Source organism: Rhinopithecus bieti, unplaced genomic scaffold (assembly GCF_001698545.2).
Source record: "Rhinopithecus bieti isolate Rb0 unplaced genomic scaffold, ASM169854v2 scaffold_4640, whole genome shotgun sequence".
In the NCBI taxonomy this organism is placed as follows: domain Eukaryota; kingdom Metazoa; phylum Chordata; class Mammalia; order Primates; family Cercopithecidae; genus Rhinopithecus; species Rhinopithecus bieti.
The window spans coordinates 836826-854786 of NW_016804643.1; the positions used below are offsets into that span (position 1 = coordinate 836826).

General features: G+C 41.6%; 1 protein-coding gene across 7 annotated transcripts in view; it reads left to right on the forward strand.

Annotated features, from left to right (window-relative positions):
- Nucleotides 1-2037: 2037 nt before the first annotated feature.
- NXPE3 (neurexophilin and PC-esterase domain family member 3) overlaps nt 2038-17961 on the forward strand; it is a 40376-nt gene continuing 24452 nt past the window's right edge. Inside the window, exons 1-4 of one of the 7 annotated variants that reach the window (XM_017869521.1) lie at nt 2038-2174; nt 2579-2753; nt 4973-5153; nt 8244-8561. In XM_017869521.1, coding sequence (XP_017725010.1) covers nt 8469-8561 — 93 coding nt within the window. In that variant the 5' untranslated portion in view covers nt 2038-2174; nt 2579-2753; nt 4973-5153; nt 8244-8468. Of the gene's footprint in view, nt 2175-2578; nt 2788-4972; nt 5154-8243; nt 8562-17961 lie in introns of all 7 variants that reach the window. The other 6 variants (XM_017869520.1, XM_017869519.1, XM_017869523.1 and 3 more) reach the window with 6 other exon arrangements.

A 17961-nucleotide genomic window follows, 5' to 3' on the forward strand; every position in this document is an offset into this window, starting at 1 on the left:
AGCTCATGCCATCTGCCTGCCTTTGCAGCGGGACAATTTAGGAATCAGAGAGACTGAGGGGTTGAGGAGGAAACTTATTATTTATTATTTAAGTGCACCGGCCCAGTCAGATTAACAGCCGAAAAGACTGAGCCCCAAACAAAGAGTTCGGTTACCTTTTAAGCATTTTGTGGGGTGGCGGGAGATTTATTACAGAAGCAAGACACAAAGACAGTTATTCAATGCATTACATCATTTCTTACTTTTCAAGGAACAACATGTTTTACGACTTGAGTTTATCTGCCTAGAGACCTTGCAGCTGCACAGCTAGAGATGCAGAGTCTTCACAATGCCTGGTAAAGGGAGAGATAAGGCCCACTAGCCACAGAAAAACAGGCAGTTAATTTTTAAAGGACTCCATCTCTTTCTCTTTCTCAGGGGGAATTGGGTTTTCTTACATACAACTGAGTTTTCGCTTACACATTCTTTAATTTCTTTTAATTCCTGTTTCACCTCGGCCTCCCAAAGTGCTGGGATTACAGGTGTGAACCACCATGACGGGCTGTGAGATGATCATAAATGAACATTCAGTGGTGTTGCCCCCAATTTACAGTAGAGGAAATGAATGCAGAGAAGTTAAGTAATTTGCCTAGAATGGCACTACTAGTAAGAAACAAAGCTGTGGTCCAGATCCCGGTAGGCTAGGATCCAAAGTGCATACTCTGTGCGTGACAGTATTCTTCACTGAATGTGCTGAGGTGGGAGTGTGGGAACTTTGCAGTGAGAAATCTTTTAAGAAACGGGTAGTGATGGATGGGCTTTTCTGGTCAGGGCTGCTCTTATTTGTGGTTATGACTGTAAAATATAGGTAAATATAGGTAAGATCACTCAAATGCCTCAGGGTTATGAGTGCTTGGGGGAGAATGGGGTCAATGAGGTCCAAAACCATGACCTAGAAGTCATCTTGTCCTAAGTATTTTACCACTTGTAAGACAGCCAAACTGTACATGAGGTGGGGGATCCTACTGGGAGATAAAGCATAATCAGAGCAGAGGTCTAGTATATGGGGCTCTTCTTCGATAGCGGAAGGAAGCTACCTTTTATGTTCTCAAAAAGTACCAGAGTGCTGTATTTCCTCGAGGAAGAAGGAGTATCAGATCATTACTACAGAAGAGATCTTCCACCCTGGAGCAGAACTGCCTTTTATCCTATTCACGGATCTGGTTGCCCACGATGCAGGCCTGCCATGAAAACACCTGAATGAGCATGCAGAGTCCATTATGGTCAAGAAAGGGAAAAATACTTAGTTGTCATGTATATTAATTATTTTTCTTAAACCTTGGGATAATAGTCCAGGGGCAGGCCTGCTTTTGGGACCTGTGTTAACCCCACTGTGCTCCGAGCACAGAGAAACACGGTGCAGACCGCAATCCCTTCTGGTTTCTTGAACAAGTGTCTTCTCAGGACTCCTCTCAGTTCCTGAAGTTCACATAACTGCCACCGACGTTTCACCAGTTAGAAAAATGTCCAAAATAGGATAACCCAGAATTTGGGATGGTGGGGGGTGGGGAAAGTATGCTTTGCCAAGAGACCGACATCATATACAGTGAGAGTAAAAGGAACGGGCTGTTTTACCGGCGAATAGAAGTTGCTGACTAATTTCAAAGCAAGGAAAAGATTCAAGGATCCGCTATATCCGTGATCATACTTGGCAAATCGCATTTCTCCGGTTCAGGGCACAATAAATTCCATCACTGCACAGGAAAGACTGCCCCACTAGAGTCAACTGCGGTTGTGGGCACTTTCGCTGACAAGCGAAAAGCCTGGAGGTAGGTGGATGCTCCCAGGAAACTCTGATGTCCGAAGGTCACGAAGAGTTGGGTCGCGAGAGGGGCGAGACCTCGGGTCGCGGGGAGACAGCTGCAGTGTCGCGTCGCAAGCGGGAGCTCGGCGGCGTGGAGCGCCAGGGTGCCAACTTCGCTTCCAGGCCGGTGGGTTCCGCCCGGCGCGTGCTGCTGTCAGTCAACGCCCTCGGCCCGCCCCCGCCGAAGCTCCACCAATCGTAGCCGGGGGTCGGAGGTGAGGAGACGTCGCCGGGTGAGGAAGAGGGGGGCTAGCGGCCTGGATCAGCGGCGACCGGCCGGGGCGTCAGGATCTCTGGCCCCCGGAGAGCGAAGGGCGGGCGGGTCCCGGAGGTGAGTGCGGGATGTGGTCTGTGTGCGGACGTCGGGAGGGGCCGCTGCGGGTGGAGCGACCCATTGCCCGGCTCATCTAGCTCTCTCCTTGACTGCGAAGCCCCTCCCTCCGCGCGCATCTGCTCCCGAGTCCCCAGCCCCGTGCTGAGGGGTGCAGCCCCCGGGGTCGTGGTTAGGGGCGCAGGGGCCAGGGAGGAGAGGTCCGGGTAGATGGCGTAGGCAGAGTTGGAGCCCTGGGTTGCCAAAGCGTCGCAGCTGAGAAGCAGGAGCCGAGGCTAGTACCGGCGGGGCGGGGCGGGGCCGAGAGCGAGCATCTTCATCCTCAGTTTCCTCGACTTGCGGCAACGGCACAACTGGGTGCAGTTCGGACCTCCACGCCTCAGCGAAGGACTTCTGTCCCCCAGGCACCTTCACTAACCCGGTGCGGAGCACTTGGCGACGCCTCCCTGCCCATTTCATGTCTCTCGGCTCATCGCTGCTCTGAGCACCTTGGCTGCTCTGAGCTCTTGGCTGGCGCTGCTGTCACACAGTGGACTGTTCTGGCCTTACTGAGCTGCGGTTTGGGGACATCAGATTCAGGTCGTATGGGGAGAAACGAGTGTAACTTTACAAGGTGTGATATGAAGACCCTGGCCTGTTGCCCATTTCTGCCTGATCGAAGGCCACTAGGGTGGTGATAAGAGGGGTTCCGAGGCAGGATTTATGCAACATTTGTGCAAAATAGTAAATTTTATTTGCTTTTCATGATTTACGTTAAAGGGGGATTGTTGCCACATTTCCCAAAGATAAAGAATCGCACTGCTCTGGTGGGCCTCCCCCCTCCTCACTGTGGTTAATTATCATTTGGAACATCAGGGTATATTTGAAACTGGCAGGACTCCCAGACCCTGATAATTGTCTGAGTGGAGGCAGCAGCATACTATTTCTCTGTAGTGTTTGGGTTCAGCTTTTCTTTGACTTTGTTTAGTTTTTTTTTTTTTTTTTTTTTTCCCATGTCTGTTATCCTCACAATCTCTTTGGGGCTGGTAGAGTGCTGTTATTTGTTACTGAGAAAGGAAACGAAGGGATAAATCACTGAAGTGGGGTTAGCCGTCCCCATTGCCCAGGAATTGGGTTGTCCTGACCCGACAATTTAAGTTACAATTCAAACATCATTTTGAAAAGGCCATCCTTTTACCAACTGAAATGAATAACAGCCCCTGGCCACTCTATGCTAGTGGTTCTCCCCCTTGGCTATACGTTGTAATCATCTAGGGACCTTTTTTAAAAAAGCTGCTTCTTGGGCCTATTCCCACAGATTCTGATTTAATTGGTTGAGTGGGGCCCAGTTATTTGTATTTTAAAAAGCTTCCACGATGATGATTAATGTTCATGCAGGGTTGAGGGCCACAACCTATCAATGTGTTCAATATTTTAAAAATAGCACTTAGTACGATGTGACTTACATAACTGATTTTATTACTTCTCCACCTGCCATGTAACCTCCATGGATACATGGGGCCCTGCTTTGGAAGAAGGGCAAGGGAAAGTCCAGATGAGTCAGCACTTTGGGCATGTGAGGCTGGGGGACATGGAGGAGGAAGGGAATCTGTGGAAACAAGTCCTGCAGACTAGTGCCCCTGCTTCATCTTTTTTCAAGTATTGACCCTATTTGGTTAACCCGTCATTGTTGGGATCCTGGATGGGTCTCCAGTTCTTCATTCTTTAGATCCTGCCCTGTTTCATGGTCTTACTCAGCATCCTATGAAATACAGCGACTCTTTGCAAAGTTTGAAATATAAGCATTTAAGTGTAGATACTTTCCATGTAAATCTTTGCTTTTGTCTCTTACTATTCTTCTGAACTATATATTCTGAAATAAAGTTCCAGAGACTTGCTGTGACTAGTACAATTACATTTATGTGGCTAACAGGTCAGAGTATTTAGGATAGGGACTGCCTCAGAAACTGGACACTTTCTATGCAGTTGTCCTTTAATATATTATCTTTGTGAAATGGTTGCCTGAGAACATTAACTCCCCAGAGGATAGGGTTGCTGTCTGATTTTCTTTGTTTAGTATTGAACTCAGGAATTTCATTTGTGTTACTGACAATTGTAATTCCAAATAATGTAAGCGACTACTTTGTAATTATCTTGTGAGATGGGGGTAGGAATCCTAATGGCAGTCTGGAGTTGTTGTTACAGGCCATAAAAAAGTTAGATGGGCCACTATGAGTCCTGGATATGGAAGCAGGCTTAACAAAAACTTGGCAGAACACGTCCAACAAATACTGGGTTCCACATGTAAGGCAGAGCATGCGTTTAACTTTTTGCTTGTCCTTTGCACATATTAATAAAAATAAAGCATGAGTAAGTAGTGGTCTGACATTTGAAAACAGGATCACTCAAGTTTAGATTCCTTGAATAATAACTTTTAGATCTGTACAGATACCCCTTTTTTTCTGTAGGGAAAACAAAATCATTGGATCATTGAACTACAAAATTATAATAGTTTTAAGAAAATAACATTTGGAGCTTTTATCTTTGGTTTATGTTTTTTCACTTATATTGCTATTTATAAAGTTTTGACATTCTGCCAAGGTCTGAGAGTGATTTACCAGGTTGAAGTTAATGTATTTAAATAGACAATTACTATTTTTTATTAGTAAGGAAAAGGAAACGTTCCTATCCCCACTCCTCCCACTATATCATGTATAGTTATCTCTGCCTGTAAAATTGAACTCTTAATTTCTAATGTTTTTCTTTACTTCATTTTCAGTATCTTTAACCTTTATATCATATGCATATTTTTGTTGCAGCAAGAAGAATTGTATAAAAATGAAAAAAACATTGATGTGTGCTTCAAATGTGGCATGAAAAAAATAAGGACCTCTGATCAAAATTGGCTGAGTTCAGAATTTCATGCTGGAAGGAATGTTAGATGTAACTTCTAATTTCTAGTTCCAGTAAACATCTCTTCTTGGAAAATTTCCAAAAGAGGTAAATTACATGGAATTGTATATTTTTATTTTTTTGGTTAATCTGAGGAACTTTTTTCTAGAATCATTCCCTGCCAACACTGTTGTTCTTACTTGATTTTAAGGCTCCTTGCAAATAGCTTTCTTGTTATAATGCGTAGGTTTTATGTTTATAGGAAAATACCAGAAACTTGTTATAGTTTGTTGTTTACACTACAGTCACCTCATGCCGTGAATTAGGTTTCTTCTTTTACTTAGAAATCTTTCAGTTTAAGTTGAATTGATTTCACAGATATGATTTAATGCTTTGTTTCTCCTATGTCTCATCTTTAATTTTTACTTTTAGAAATTGGTTTTATTCTTTATTTTATTTATTTATTTTTTGAGACAGAGTCCTGCTCTATTGCCCAGGCTGGAGTACATTGGTGTAATCATGGTTCACTGCAGCCTTGACCTCCCAGGCTGAAACAATTCTCTTACCTCAGCCTCCTGAGTAACTGAGACTATAGGTGCGTACTACCGTGCCCAGCTAATTAAAAAAAAATTTTTTTTTTGTAGAGTTGGGATCTCACTGTCTTGCCTTGGCTAGTCTCGAAGTCCTGGTCTCTGCAATCCTCCTGTCTTGGCCTTCCAAAGTGTTGGGATTACTGGCGTGAGCCACCATGCCTGGCCCAGCTTTATTCTTTGTATTTGTGATTTTCATTTCCCAGTGAAAAATTAGGACATACAGATAAAGGAGAAAACAAAAACTGCCTAGAGGTGACAACTATTAAAATTTTAGTGCATATCTTTTCTTTTTTCTTTTTCTTTTTTTTTTTTTGAGACGGAGTCTCGCTCTGTTGCCCAGGCTGGAGTGCAATGGTGCGATCTTGGCTCACTGCAAGCTCTGCCTCCCGGGTTCACGCCGTTCTCCTGCCTCAGCCTCCCAAGTAGCTGGGACTACAGGTGCACACTGCCACACCCGGCTAATTTTTTGTATTTTTAGTAGAGAAAGAGTTTCACCATGTTAGGATAGTCTCGATCTCCTGACCTTGTGATCCACCTGCCTTGGCCTCCCAAAGTGCTGGGATTACAGATGTGAGCCACTGTACCCGGCCTAGTGTATATCTTCTCAAAGAGAGGTCCGTCTAGTGTGCCTCACGCAACATCTATTTAGGTGTACAAATGTGGTCTCTCAAATGTCAGTGCCCTACTTACAGCACAAAGTCAGGTCTTTTCCTGGCACGATCCTCCTGAATTATTGTCAGTAGAAGCCTCTAGCTGGGAGGGGCTTCTTGCATTCCTGCCTCTAGTCCTGTAGTTCTTTTGCTTTAGAGTCTCCTGCCCTTGTCTTCCTTCTGCATCACTGACAGCTGTGTGCTGCTGCTGCCTGGCTGAACCACTCTGATGTCCTTTAAATGGCTTGTGTCAACACAACCCATGACCACACCTGCATATGGTGCAACTAAATTCCTGTGGACTACCATCTTTGGTCTTTTCTCTCTCTGGCCATCATGAAAAACTGATTTTTTTTTTTTTTTTATGGACAACTTTTTGAGAAGGATTTCGATAGCAGAACAGTTGGGACCCTGATGACAGAGTTATCCTCTATTTTACAGCCAGCTTCTTCCAAGAAGTTATAGACAGTTTGAGGTGAATGAGTGCCTGGATATTGGAGAGAGGAGGGGTTAGGGGTCAGGAAATGGAGAAGCACAGTCTTTCACAGTTCCTGGCATCCCTGTGGAGGTGGCCAGGACTGGTGGATTTATTTCTCTTTAAAAAGGTACTGACATCTTGTCTAATATGAGGATAAGTTTTTCAAGGGGAATTTCTGGCACTTAGTACAGTGTGTGGTACAGAGTAGGCCTCCATAATTATTTGTTGCATAGATTGTTGAATCATTGTGTACCATGTAAAGAACTAAGTACTTTGAGCAAATCAGAAAAGTGTGATGCAGTATCATTAAGTTGGTTTTCTCTGATATATGGTTTTTTAAAAAAAATATAGTCATAATTGGTGTAGTCTAGTTTGAGAGATAAGAAATACAAATGGAGCATGAGGGAGAAAAAAATACAGATAGAGATCAGCTGAGAAGTGAAAATAATAAGTACTATGGGAACTCTGAGGATGGAGAGCTTGTTGGAATGGCTCATCCTTGTCTCCTTTGTGAAGCTGATGGGCATTGTCACTGTGGTTGGGACTGGTTCAGACAGGTGAGGCAGAGGAGTGAGAGAATGGGGGCTTGCCAGGTCCAACACAAAGTGGAGGGGAGAGTTGATGCAGCTGAGCTGTTCTAAGATACTCTGCACCACGATTTTGTACCCTTTCTGTCTTTATTTCTGTGTCCTGCCCTTCATGGAACATCTCCCTGGGGATAGAATACTAGGACATTTTCTGTTTACCTGTATTGAAATGGCAAGTGGAAAGAGCATTTGAATTTGTTACGTGGGAGAACAGTTAGGCACGGCTGACTCTGAAGTCCCCTGCCTCTAGCAGGTGTGATGAAGGATTTTGGGATCCTGTTACCCATTTTTCAAGCTTGACTTTCCTCTCCCACATCTTCCAGGCAGGTGTGTGTCCTCCTGTGCCTTACTACTTAGCTGAGGGAGCATCAGGACCACATATGCGGTGGGGAGAGCTGGAAACCTAAAGAGTGTAAAGAGTGTGTCGCATCTCCTACCATACGTCTGTATGAGAGGGGTGGCACTTACTGTTTTCCAGAGAATGTCAGGATGCTTTGCACAGTATCCCAGAGCTCTTCATGAAAACAGTTTCCTCTTCATGTTCTTTAAGTGTGGTTAATGTAGCAGTGTTACATAATTTAAAGGGAAGGGGAAGGGAAGTGATTTTATTGACTGAGGTCTCTGTAGAAATTTAACAGCTGCTTTTATTTCACAATTTCTGAGTTTGAAGGCATACTTCCTTGCTATCTTAAAAGTTAAAACCTAAATAGGCAATAGGGGAAATAATGTATTTACACAGAAGCCTGACACTGGAAAAGGAAACTTTCAGATTGTCTGGAAATGAAAAGACGTTACTGTGCTCTGTCTCTTTGCTTTCTCCTTGTGACTTTGGGCCTTAGATAAGGTTAAGGAAGAGGAAGTGTGATGTTTTTCCTCTCACCCCACCCTAGGCCATTGCAATTGGTGATGTTCTCTCATCTCTCCTCTTTGAAGAAAAATGTGCTTCTTGAATCAACCGCAGTCTCTCGTCTACATAAGAGCTCTTAAGGGTACTAGCAGTATAGAAGCAAATGAACCTGAAAGCTCATCTGCAGCTCAGAAAAACAAAGACATGGAATTTTAAAGAGTGAAGGTAGCATGGTGTTGGCCATGGGTGAACAAGACACAGCCAGACAATGTGGACCAATTTCTTCAAACTACGGCTTTTCTGCTGTCTGCTTGCAGTGTTGATGGTGGTGGTGCTGGTCATCAATGTTACTCAGGTAGAGGTGAGTACCCAGTATAATCCCTCATAACTAAGGGAGCCAAATCTGGGGATTTGGGGCTAGCTAGCCTGGGAAAAGTTGGTTATTGGAAGCTTATCGTAGTCACAGTTCTTGTTTTCAATTATTTGGTAAGTATTTGCGTGCTCACAGTGGTTATATACTGTGCTAGTCACCGAGGGTACAGTGAAGACATTTCTTCGCTTATGGGCCTTTCATTCTAGAGCTCACATTATAAGTGTACATGGAAGAACAGTAGTAATCATAATCACATAATAATAGTAATGATAATTGGAGATGGTGAAAAGTGCAATAAGGAAAGGGAGCTATTCTAGGATAGCTTTAGAGTGATAAAGGAAAAACCTCTTCAAGGAGGGGAACTTCTAGTCGACCCATGGGAAAAAGCTGAAGGAATATTTCAAGGGAGGGAGCAGACGAGTCTGTTGTGGAGATTACTAGATGATACTAAGGGGCGGCGACCTGTCTTAATGAACCCCTCACAAGGGCCTGTTACTAAGAAGGTACTTAGTAGTGCTCCTTCTTCCCTGGCCCCAGCCCCGATATGAACTTGTATAACCAAAATTTATGGAGGAGTTTCTGTATAAAGGATGCTGTCCTTTTGTTTTGTTGGCTTGTGGTACTTCTCAGATTACATATCCAACTTAATTATGGCATTTCTTTTCTTACTGGGTTTTATTAGCATAAGATGCTCTAAAAGTCAAGCCATAGGCTTTTAAAAAAATTTCTCCTGCTGGAATCAACTTTGTGGTTTTTAGCAGAACACCTAATCTCACTGTGAAATGGGCACACTAAAGTCCTACAGATCTTTTTCTGTGCGCTATGAGTAAAATTTGTTAGGTACTTTGGAGAATGTGAAGTAGTTCTGTCAAAGAGTCTGTTAAAGATTTCCTGTTAGAAATAGGCTTAAGGCATAAAAGCTAGGTATTTCTTCTTCTTTTTCTTTGCTTAAACTGTTCTTGCATGTTTTACTATATAAGACACTACCAATCCTACACCGATAGTTCCTTTACCTGGAAGCTGTTGATGATGTGTCTAGATATTTTAGAAACTCCTCTTTTTTTAAAGTATTTTTTTTGTGGTAAATAAACATAACATAGAATTTGTCATTTTAACTATTTTTAAGTGTACAATTGAGTAACATTAAGTACATTCACATTGTTGTGCAATCACCACCACCATCTATGTCTAGAACTTTTTCATCTTCCCAAACTGCAGCTCTTTACCCATTAAACAGTGATTACCTAGGTCAGGCGCAGTGGCTCACGCCTGTAATCCCAGCACTTTGGGAGGCTGAGGTGGGAGGATCCCTTGAGGTCAGGAGTTCGAGACCAACCTGGTCAATGTGGTGAAACCCCGTCTCTACTGAAAATACAAAAATTAGGTGAGCATGGCAGTGCACGCCTGTAATGCCAGCTATTCCGGAGGCTGAAGCATGATAATCACTTGGACCTGGGAGGCAGAGGTTGCTGTGAGCCGAGATCGTGCCACTGCCCCCCAGCTTGGGCTACAGGGGGAGACTGTCTCAAAAAAAAAAAAAAAAACCCAAAAAACAATGATTACCCATTCTTGTCTACCCGCTTCCCCTGGCATTCACTCAGTTCTACTTTGTGTCTCTATGAACTTGACAACTGTAAGTACCTTATACAAGTGGAATCATGATATTTGTCCTTTTTTTTTTTTTTCTTGTTTGAGACAGAGTCTTACTCTGTTGCCCAGGCTGGAGTGCAATGGCATGATCTTGGCTCACTGCAACCTCTGCCTCCTGGGTTCAAGTGATTCTCATGCCTCAGCCTTCCAGGTAGCTGGGATTACAGGAGTGTGCCACCACGCTTAGCTAATTTTTGTATTTTTAGTAGAGATGGGGTTATGCCATTTGACCAGGCTGGTCTTGAACTCCTGACCTCAAGCGATCCTCCCACCTTGGCCTTCCGAAGTGCTAGGATCATAGGTGTGATCCATCAAGCCTGGCCTGGTATTTGTCTTTTTGTGATTGGCTTATTTCTGTTAGCATAATGTGCATAAGGTTCACTCATGTAGCATGTTATCAGAATTCCTTTTCTTTTTAAGGCTGAGTAATACTTCTCTGTCTACACATAGATGGAGGAATATTATTCAACCTTAAAAAGGAAGGAAATTCTGATAACATGCTACAGCATGTACATACATACCACATTTTATCCATTCATCTGACATTTGGGTTGTTTCTACCTTTTGGCTATAGTGGATAACAAGTATTTCTTCAAGACTCTGCTTTTCATTCTTTGGAATATGTACCCACAAATGGAATTACTGGATCATATGGCAATTTTAATTTTTTGAGGAACCACCATATTGTTTTCCATTATAGCTGCATCATTTTTTATCCACATCAGTAGTACACAAGGGTTCCAATTTCTTTGCATCCTCGCCAGTACTTGTTATTTTGTTTTGTTTTTGATAGTAGCCTTCTTTGTGGGTGTGAGGTAATGTATAACAGTAGTTTTAATTTGCATTGCCGTAATTATTAATGATGTTGAGCATCTTTCTATCATGTGCTTTTGGAGAAATACCCAATTCCTGTACTCATTGTTTAATGGAGTTGTTTGTTTGTTTTTTGCTGTTGTTGAGTTGTAGGAGTTTTTAATATATTCTGGATATTCACTCCTTATCAGACATATGATTTGCAAATATTTTCTCCCTTTCCGTAGGTTGCTTTTTCACTCTGATTTTGTCCTCTGATACACAAAAAGTTTTACTTGGGATGTAGTCCAGTTTATCTACTTTGACTTCTGTTGCCTGTGTATTTGGTGTCATATCCAAGAAATCATCGCCAAATTCAATGTTGTGAGACCTTTCCTCTGTGTTTTCTTCTAAGAGTTTTATAGTTTTAGCTCTTATGTTTAGGTCTTTGATCTACTTTGTTATCCTTTAAAAAAATTGTGATAAAAACATAAAATTTGCTAATCTTAGTTATTTTTAGGTGTACAGCTCAGTAGCATTAAGTCTTTTTTTTTGAGATGGAGTCTTGACCTTTTGCCGGGGTTGGAGTGCAGGGGTGCGATCTTGGCTCACTGCAACCTCCCCCTCGCAGGTTCAAGTGATTCTCTTTCTTCAGCCTCCCGAGTAGCTGGGATTACAGGCGTCTGACACCGTGCCCAGCTAATTTTTGTATTTTCAGTAAAGTTGGGGTTTTGCTATGTTGGCCAGGCTGGTCTTGAACTCCTGACCTCAGGCGATCCACCCACCTCAGCCTCCCAAAGTGCTGGGATTACAGGCGTGAGCCACCATGCCTGGTCTCAGTAGCATTAAGTCTTATTTACATTGTCTTGAAATAGATCTCTCAAACCCCTTTTATCCTTTTAATATCTGTAGAATTGTGTTTATCTTATTGCTCCTGATCACTCTGACCAGAGGTTTGTGTTTTATTGATCTTTTTGAAGAACCAGCTTTGGATTTCATTTTCTGTATTTTTTCTGTTGTTTTTGTTTGGTCAGTTTCCATTCTGATCTTTATTATTTCCAGTTTTCTGTTTACTTTGGATTTAATTGTCTCTTCCTAGTTTCTTAAAGTGGTAGCTAAAGTCATTGTTTTGAGATTTTTCTTTTCTAATTAAATGTTTAATTCTATAAATTTTCTTCTACAAGACTAGGTGTGGTGGCTTAGGCCTGTAATCCCAGCACTTTGGGAGGCTGAGACAGGAGGATTACTTGAGGCCAGAAGTTTGAGACCAGCCTGGGCAACATAGTGAGACCTCATCTTTACAAAAATTTTTGAAAAATTAGCTGAGTGTAGTGGTGTGCACCTGTAGTCCTAGCTACTTGGGAAGCTGAGACGAAAGAATCCCTTGAGCCCAAGAGTTTGATGTTATGGTGAGCTATGATCATGTCACTGCACTTCAGCTTGGGCAACAAAGTGAGACCCTGTCTCTAAAAAAAATAAAAATAAAAATAATAAAAAATGTATTTCTATATACTGCTCTAGTGTATACCACACATTTAGATATTGTTCTCATTTTCATTTTCATGAAGCTGAACAACATTCTAATTTCTGTTTTTCTTTTCTTTAACCCATGTGTTATTTAGGTTTTTTTTTTTTATGACAGGTTTTCACTCTGTCACCTAGGCTGGAGTGCAGTGGCATGCTCATGGCTCACTGCAGCCACAACCTTTGGGCTCAAGTGATCCTCCCACCTCCCCCTCCCAAGTAACTCGGACTACAGGTGTCTGCCACCATGCCCAGCTAATTTTTTACCTTTTTGCAGAGATGGGGTCTCACTATGTTGTCCAGGCTTTTCTCAAACTTCTGGGCTCAAGCAATCCTCCTGCCTAAGCCTCCCAAAGTGCTGCGATTACAGGTGTGAGCCACTGCATCCAGCCTCGTATGTTATTTAGAAGTGTTATTTAATTTTCAAACATTCGGATATTTTGCAAATACTTTTCTGTTATTGAGTCCTAATTTAATTCCCCTGTGAACATACTTTGTATGACTTGAATTCTTTTAAAACATTATTGAGATTTGTTTATGGCACAGAATGTGGTCTATTTTGGTATATATTCTATGTGTACTGGAAAGGAATGCATTCTGCTTTTATTGCGTGGAGTATTCTTTAAATGTCAGTTAGATCAACGTGGTTCATGGTGTTGGTCATCTTCTGTATATCCTTACTATTTTCTGTCTACATGCTCTATCAGTTATTGAAAGGAGACTATTGAAATCTTTCATTATAATTGTGAATTTGTCTATTTCACCTTGCATTTCTGTCAGTTTTCACTTCATGTGTTGTAAAGTTCTGTTCTTAGGTACATAAATGTTTAGAATTGTGTCCTCTTGATGAATTTAGTTGCTTTATCATCATGAGTTGACTTTCTTCATCCTTGGTAAAATTCTTTGCTCCGAAATGTACTCTATATGGTGTTATATAACCACTCTAGCTTTCCTTTGTTTACAGTTAGCAAGTATATCTTTTCCCATAATTTTATTATTTTTTATTTTTTTTTTGAGACAGGGTCATGCCCTGTTGCCGAGGCTGGAGTGCAGTGGCACGACCGCAGCTCACCACAACCTCTGTCTCCTGGGCTCAAGCAATCCTTCCCTCTCAGCCCCCTGAGTAGCTGGGACAATGGGTGTACGTCACCACGTCTGGCTAATTTTTTGTATTTTCTTTTAGATACAGGGTTTTGCCATGTTGCCCAGGTTGGTCTTGAACTCCTGGGCTCAAGTGATACTGCTGCCTTGGCCTTCCAAAGTGCTGAGATTACAGGTGTGAGTCATCACCACACCCAGCCAGTTGTTATTTTTTAAACCTATTTGTGTTTATTTATTTATTTATTGAATTATATTTCTTTTTAAACTATTATTTTAGGTTTGGGGGTACATGTGAAGGTTTGTTACATAGGAAAGCATATGTCATGGGGGTTTGTGTACATATTATTTCATCACCCAGTTATTAAGCCCAGTACCCTCTCTGCTTCTCTCCCTCCTCCCACTCTCCCCACTCAAGTAAACCCCAGTGTATATTGTTTCCTTCTTTGTGTTCATAAGTTCTTATTATTTAGTTCCCACTTATAAGTGAATACATGCTGTATTTGGGTTTCTGTTCCTGTGTTAGTTTGCTAAGGACAATAACCTCCAGCTCCATCCATGTTCCCACAGAAGACATGATCTTGTCCGTTCTTATGGCTGCATAGTATTCCATGCTGTATATGTAATACAAGATTTTCTTACATTTTCTTATATTTCTTATGGAACATAGATTTTCTTTACCCAATCTGTTATTTATTTATTTTTGAGTCAGAGTCTTGCACTGTCACCTGGGCTGGAGTGCAATGGTGTGATCTCTGCTCACTGCATCCTCCGCCTCCCGAGTTCAAGTGATTCTGCTGCCTCAGCCTCCCGAGTAACTGGGATTACAGGCGCCCGCCACCATGCCCGGCTAATTTTTGTGTTTTTAGTAGAGACGAGGTTTCACTATGTTGGCTGAGATTACAGGCGTGAGCCACCGCGCCCGGCCTTATCCAATCTGTTATTGATGGGCATTTAGGTTGATTCCATGTCTTTGCCATTGTGAATAGTGCTGCAGTGAACATTTGCATGCATGTGTCTTTATGGTAGAATGATTTCTATTCCTCTGGGTATATACCCCACAATAAGATTGCTGGGTGGAATGGTAGTTCTGCTTTTAGGCCTTTGAGGAATTGCCATAATGCTTTCCACAATCGTTGAACTAATTTTCAACTCTGTTGAAATACCAACACTGTTCCCTTTCCTCTTCAACCTTGCCAGCATCTGTTTTTTTTTTTTTAATTTTTTAATAATAGGTATTCTGACTGGTGTGAGATCTCACTGTGGTTTTGATTTGCATTTCTCTAAAGATCAGTGATATTGAGCTTTTTTTAAATATGCTCTTTGGCCACATGTGTGTCTTCTTTTAAGAAGTTTCTGTTCATGTCCTTTCCCCACTTTTTAATGGGGTTGTTTCTCTCTTGTAAATTTGTTTAAGTTCCTTATAGATGCTGGCTATTAGACCTTTGTCAGATGCATAGTTTGCAAATATTTTCTCCTGTTCTGCAGGTTGTCTGTTTACTCTGTTGGTAGTTTCTTTTGCTGTGCAGAAGCTCTTAAGTTTAATTAGATCCCAGTTGTCAATTTCTGCTTTTGTTGGAATTGCTTTTGGTGTTTTTGTCATGAAATCTTTGCCCATTCCTGTGTCTGGGATGGTATTGCCTAGGTTGTCTTCTAGGGTTTTTACAGTTTTGGATTTTACATTTAAATCTTTAATCTATCTTGAGTTGATTTTTGTATATAGTGTAAGGAATGGGTCCAGTTTCAATTTTTTGCATATGGCTAGCCAGTTATTCCAGCACCGTTTATTGAATAGGGAGTCTTCCTCATTGCTTGTTTTTGTCAGCTTTGTTGAAGGTCAGATTGATCGTAAATGTGTGGCCTTGTTTCTGTATTCTCTATTCTGTTTTGTTGGTCTCTGTGCGTGTTTTTGTACCAGTACTATGCTGTTTTGGTTACTGTACCCTTGTAGTATAGTTTGAAGTCAGGTAACATGATGACTCCAGCTTTGTTCTTTTTGCTTAGGATTGCCTTGGCTATTGGGGCTCTTTTTGGTTCCATATGAATTTTAAAATAGTTTTTTCTGGTTTTATGAAGAATGTTGTTGGTAGTTTGATAGGAATAGCATTGAATCTGTAAATTGCTTTGGGCGGTATAGCCATTTTAATTATATTGGTTCTTCTTATTCATGAGCATGGAATGTTCTTCCATTTGTTTGTGTCTTCTCTGATTTCTTTGAATAGTGTTTTGTAATCCTCATTTTAGAACTCTTTCACCTCCTTTGTTAGCTGTATTCATGAGTATTTTATTCTTTTTGTGACAACTGTGAATGGGATTGCCTTTCTGATTTGGCTCTCAGTTTGGCTGTTGTTGATGTATAGGAATGCTAGTGATTTTTGTACGTTGTTTTTGTATTCTGAAACTTTGCTGAAGTTGTTAATTGGACAAGCTTTTGGGCTGAGATTGTGGGTTTTTCTAGATATAGAATCTTATTGTCTGCAAGCAGAGATAGTTTGATTTCCTCTCTTCTTATTTGGATGCCCTTTATTTCTTTCTCTTGCCTGATCCTTTGGCTAGGATTTCCAATGTTGGATATAAGTGGTGAGAGGTGACATCCTTTTCTTGTGCTGGTTTTCACGGGGAATGCTTCCAGTTTTTGCCCATTCATATTGATGTTGTCTGTGGTGTTTTTATATTTAAAGCAAGTTTCTTCTAGCTAGCATGTAATTGGATCTTGTTTTTTAATATAGTCTGATAATCTCTGCCTTTTAGTTGGGGTGCTTAGCCTATTTACCTTTAATATATTTTTTGAAAGCATTATGGTTACATCTACCATTTTGCTGTTTGTTTTATATTTGTCCCACCTCTTCTTTATTCCCTTCTTCCTTTTATTCTGCCTTTTTTTGGGTATTAATTGACAAGGTATTTTTGTGTGTATATGTTTTTTTGTTTTTGTTTTTGTTTTTTAATCTGTGCTTTTCCAGTCTGCCTGGTAGGAAGTACTATTCCTGTATAAACTCAGGTTACTGTTTTTTTTTTTATTTTTTTAATTTTTGCTTTCAGGTAGTTCTTTCCCCAGCCTCCAATAGTTCCATATAGTTGCCTTACACACGTATGCTCATAATTGCTCTGTTGAATACTTGAGTGGGACTCTCTGTAGATCTCCTGAGTTATTTTTCTTCACAGTTGGTCTGCTTTCCTGTGAATTAAAATCACCATGGTCTTTAAGACTCTCAGCCTCATCTCCTTGCCTTGGGTTGTTTGCCATGCTTTACCTGGGCTCCTCTTCCTGTGCTGCGACCTGGAAACTCTCTCAAGACGCTAAGCAAAGGACAGTCCTAGGGCTCACCTCATTTGTTTACTGTCTGTTAGGCATCACTGTGTTTTATTGTCTGATGCCTAGTGTCTGGAAAACCATTGTTTCATATATTTTGGCTTTTGTTTTCGGTTGTTTCATGTGGGAGGCTAAAGTGCATTACTATTTCTCTATCTTGGCCGGAAGTGGAAGTTTGAGGGACTTGAATTTGTGGGGAAAGAGATTATAGAGAAGCTGAAAAGGGGGAGGAGAGGATGAGATCTAGAGCACAGACGGAGCACATAACCTTTTATAGGACAAGGAACATCAGTGTATTGTGAGTATTCTTATTTTATTAATTTTATAGGAGGAGCCACGTTCCTTTCTCTGACCTAAGAGGGAAATATATCATGATGGTTGGTAATGCAGATACATTTGCTGCCAGAGAGTAGGACATTCAGGGAGTTTCTGGCTGTGAAGGAGATGGAAGGTAGGAGGAGGGTAGAGCCCAGGAGGTTTGTGTCCAGGGGTGTGAAATAATGGTTTTCTGAAGGGGTGGACTGCCCCTCCACACCTGTGGGTGCTTCTCGTTAGGTGGAACGAGAGACTTGAGAAAAAGAATAATACACAGAGACAAAGCATAGAGAAAGAAAAGCGGGGCCTAGGGGACCGGTGCTGTGCTTACAGAGGACCCACTCTGGCACCAGCCCCTGAGTTCCCTCAGTATTTATTGCTCAAAAGATAAGGGAGTAAATCAGCAGTAAGACATACAGATACACGGAGATGTTCCATTTACCCAGGGACGGGCAGGAGACAGATGTTTTTATTTTACTGAGATTTAAGAGAATGGTACTGACCTTCAACCACAAGCAGGCTTTAAGCATTTGCCTAACAAAGCACATTCCTTACAGCCCAAAATCTTTTCAACCTTAATTACCACAGCGATGTCTCTAGCAAGGACAGGATTGGGGGTAGAGTCACAGATTAACAGCATCTCAAATACAGAGCCAAATGGAGTCTCTTAAATTTACTTCTTTCTATATAAACACA